The sequence below is a fragment of the Micrasema longulum genome, unplaced genomic scaffold (assembly GCF_059751315.1).
Source record: "Micrasema longulum isolate JH-2025_06_02 unplaced genomic scaffold, ASM5975131v1 h1tg002135l, whole genome shotgun sequence".
In the NCBI taxonomy this organism is placed as follows: domain Eukaryota; kingdom Metazoa; phylum Arthropoda; class Insecta; order Trichoptera; family Brachycentridae; genus Micrasema; species Micrasema longulum.
Window position 1 is genome coordinate 18,579 of NW_028279300.1, and position 4,570 is coordinate 23,148.

Sequence of the window (4,570 nt, forward strand, 5' to 3'; positions counted from 1 at the left end):
GCTATAAGTTTTTTTTATTCATTCAAACAACTGACTTAATTTAAATTTTCGTCTTCAAGGATTATTTTATTTCGAAGATCTTTTCAATTCCCGACCACAAAATAATTATTTATCGGCAGAAAATCAATTTAATTTACGATTCACTTAGTAGGCCTTTCTAATAATGTCCAACAACTTAGAAAAATAATTTAGTTGAACTAAAACATCCTTTAAAAAAGAAAAGAAAAACATTAGGTAAAAGGGTTCTGCGGAGTTTTTTTTACTAGCGGACATTATTCATAAAATATGCGTAGTCTTGACGAGTTGACGACATTCGGACCGGGTATAATGTTATAAGTTGGTAAGTTTGTCCGTGGAAAGTTTCCAGAAATGTTTACTTACGAAATAATGTTATCAATCACTCAACTTGACAAAGTGACATTTAGCTTTTTCTTTTGAAATGAGCTGAATATTTTTTATCGTAATTTAAGAAGGAAACAAAGTTTACAATCGAATTTGGGGTTTTTAATTTACATAAATAGATACATCCTAAATAATAAAATAATATTTATGCTCAACCGAGGAAAAATTGATGCGAAATAATAAATTACTTGAGTCAAATTTACAATTTCAAAGAAAATAAAAATTCACCATCATCATTCCCTTTCCGCACCTAATGGTGCATTGGTACACGGTACACCAATCGCAATATATCTTTATCTTTTTTGTTACATGAAGGTAAGATGATCAGTATTACGCTTCAGGTACCAGTCCAGGGACTATGAAATATTCTAGTGTAAAAACACATTTTTAAATAAATATTTCATGTCAACCATGCCAGGAATCGAACCTGAGACCTCTTACATAGTAGGCAAACACGCTGACTACTACACCACGAGGCCGACATTCCGACGGGCTAGATCAGTGATGAAAATAATCGCTACTTTTATTAAACGTCATTAACATTCTACTTTTATTCATACTAATTAGCATACTAATTTAATTAGTTAAAATCGCATAATTCTGGAAAATAACAATATTGCTATTCGTGTAAACCAAAATGTCAAAACACAAAAAAAAACATTAAAACAGATTGCTGCCACCCATGCCACAAAGTGATTAATTTCATTATTGTATTCAAAATATAAATCCGACAAATTATTAAAATATGTTCTTGTTTATCTTTTCTAGGGACACAGATAGGATGCCCTGGTACTCCAGCCAAACACTGTTCTGGGTTCTATCTTGCCTTCTTTTATCCTGGCCTCTGAGGATACTAATAGAATGCAACACCGCCTATGTTCACTACACGGTAAAATATGAATTATCGGCCTACACTGTTTTTTTATCAAGATAGCGGTATTCAATAACACCCCTTAATTATTGTGTTTTTCAATTTACAGGTAACTAAAATCTTCGGTGTGAACTACGACATTGAAGCGAGTAGGAGATTAGATTTAGAAACACACATGTCCCAGTATAATGCTCCTGTTACATCTTTCACTCATACTCCGCCCCCAACTTCTATTCTTTCCTCACAATCTGCGATATTAGCGAATAATATGGAATCTGCGAGTGGCTCTACTCAACATATTAATATTTTGGCTCTAGCGAGAAGTAGAAACGGTTTAGAGCAGCCAGAGGCAATGTCACACACCAGCACTATAGATAGTCTAGAGCTATTTGCTACGATAAGAGAAAACTGTGTTCTCGTTCCTTCGTATTCTGAGGCCCTTCTTCTCTCGTCTCTTCAAGCTAGTTTAGGAAATATTCCCGCAACTGGAAAAAGTGCAATTACTGTCTCGCAACAAGCTTCCCAACAAGGAGACTCTTCTTCATCATGTAATATAAACAATGCTTCGGTACGTAACACGGTAGTAAATACTGAAATTGATCAGAATGAAATTGATAATGTAATACAAAGGTGTTTCAAGGACTTAAAAAATAGACAACAAGCCTTAAGGCAAAATAGTTTGCCTTCAACTAGTGCGATAGATATACCGAATTTCCAAGATTCTGGAGGAAATACTCAGTCCATTTCAACTCAAACAGCAGCCGACTCAAATGATCAAGTGCGAAGATACTCCGCCGATCAGTGTACCAATAAAAGTGCAATTATTTTAGATAATCATTTTAGTACACCCAGACGATCTATTCGGATAATGGAAGAATTTAATGTTACGGAAAATTCCAGAACAGACAGTGTGATTGAAATGGACACCTCCGCAGAAGTGCTTATAAGAAATGAATGCGAAACTCGATCGAAGAATAAATCTTCTCCATCGGGGATGCTTACTTCGCAATCTAATTATAGCCTTAGAACTAGTAATAAGAACAGTATGTTTGCCAGAAGAGATAATAATAACCCATTAAATAAAACCAAAGCGCAAAATAGAAGATCTTGGGCGGGTTTTCTTAGTAAACCGGTTCCCCCATTTGGACATTTTAACAGAAGATATGGTAGTGCTCGAATAAGACCTTTAATCAATAGTAGAAGAAACTCCTTGGCCGATTCTGTGAACAAACAGAGTGACGAGACTTTAATATTAACTGAGTCAGTAGAAGAGCGAGCTTTTCAAGAAAATGACGCTTCTAGTGAAAATACCACAAATAGAATAATGAATCTAACAGACATACCCACTTCTCAAATTGAGTCTATTGACCGAAATTTAGGAGATGTAAATAATGCAGATACAAATAACAGAAACCTTTACTTTTCAAGTCCACTTATTACAGTGTGCCCTACGGATCCATTGGGGGGTAGAGTACAAACAACTCCTACTGAAGACCCTCCTCCGTATGAAATAGCCATAAATTTACCTGTCATAAGACGAATAACACGATCCATTACAGACAGAGGAGAATTGTTTGGTCAGTCTCGAGCTTTTATAAGTGACACTCTTCTCAACAGAAGATCTTGTGTGGATAGTGTCATATCTGGTACAGACTCTGTCCGACTTATACAGAACACAATAGCATCTAGTAACAGAAACGACTCGGAAATGGAGACAAATTTGTGAAGCAATCTCCATTACAGTGTAAATAAAAAAATTATATGAAAATAAAGTATTTTTACAACCTATTATTATTGATATTGTCAAATCCATAAAGTGCCATAAGGTTGTCCTCGTATTTGGATTGCTATAGATAGATTCTGATAAAATAATTGTTTTTGTTTGAATTACATAGTATTATATATGTACATATTATGTATTATAATGCTAAATTCATTTACCTCAATTTTCTTGCCATAGTAATAAAGTTATTTGCAATAAGAATTACCTAATGATGTTTATCATATTTGGATATACATAATATATTATGTTTTGTTGTAAAACACCAATTAATTTAAGAAATTTCAAAAACGAAGTCAAAGCCAAAATATTATTTTACTTTAAAAATTTAACCTCATGTCACAATATATTTATGCACCACATTATCTGCATTTCATATTTTTAATACTATCAATGCTTTGAGCAAGCTTATTTAGGAAAGGTTGACAAATCATTGCATTTTTAGAAGCATATTTAAAAATTGAAGAAAAGTCTAAAACTTTTAGAATTTACAAAATAATATATTATATTATGAAAAGGGTAATTACTCCAAAACTAGGTTTAATATATAAATATTAATTTCTTTTCTTTTAAAGAAAAATTTGCATTCTCATGATTTACCCAAATAAATAAATTTTGGGTGCCATTTTCAACGAGTTGTAAATAACTCAATATTAAAAAATGGGAATTAAGTTGTGTTAAAGAGGGTTTTTAACATCGGGCCTCTGATCCGTGAGTCTGCGACGCTAGCTTCGGGACCATAACCCGGTTTTGGTTTTCAGTACTCAAAAATGAACCAATTAGTAAATAACTTATATTTATGTATTCTGGCTTGGTGGTATTATGATATTAGCTAGGTAGTAAAAATGTAGTTTTCAAATAAATTATACTAATAGAGACCATAATCGCTTAAGTAATGCAAAAAACAGGTAGGTACTTGATTAAGTAATGTAACAAATTATAATCAATGCACTTCACCGGGTGTTTTACTTTTATTCTGCTATTATCACTACTTCTCTATATCACTTCACAAAATGCGATTTATTCTTTTTCATTCCATGATATTAATTAAACTTTTTTATCTTACGCTAACGCAAGATAAAATCACTGGCTTTATCCTTTTCTGGCTTCATAAGTTTGCATATAAAAGAAGAGTTCAAATATCCGTTTCAAAGTGAATTGATCATGTGTATTGTATTCTCAAATCAATTTGATTGTATCATTGATATATTAATACACAGACATGCCCTATGGAGTAAATTATTTTTAAAAGTAGTGACCCGAAAACAAACACATAGTTACTCAGTTTGTTTATTTATTGATGATGGGCTGCATTCAACGATCATCTATATGCTACCAAAAATTGGAGGATACTCATTTTTGGTACATAAAAAAGTTTGTATTTTAACGTTAACAATTCAAATTCGTTTTTGGTGGATCGCAATCAGATTCTTCCGTTAAATTTCTTATCATTTCGACCTATTTATTTATTTTCACTGGATTTTGGGAAATGCAAAAATAATATCAACTCGCGTTTA

The 4,570-nt window shown here is 32.6% G+C and overlaps 1 protein-coding gene across 1 annotated transcript; it reads left to right on the plus strand.

Moving 5' to 3' along the window:
• Positions 1 to 1,170: 1,170 nt before the first annotated feature.
• On the plus strand, positions 1,171 to 2,999 carry LOC148272958 (uncharacterized; the record flags this gene model as incomplete). Its single annotated transcript, XM_088239340.1, has 2 exons — positions 1,171 to 1,291; positions 1,383 to 2,999. Coding segments are annotated over 2 exons (1,738 nt in total), but the record flags the coding sequence as incomplete, so codon positions are not given.
• Between the last annotated feature and the right edge of the window lie 1,571 nt (positions 3,000 to 4,570).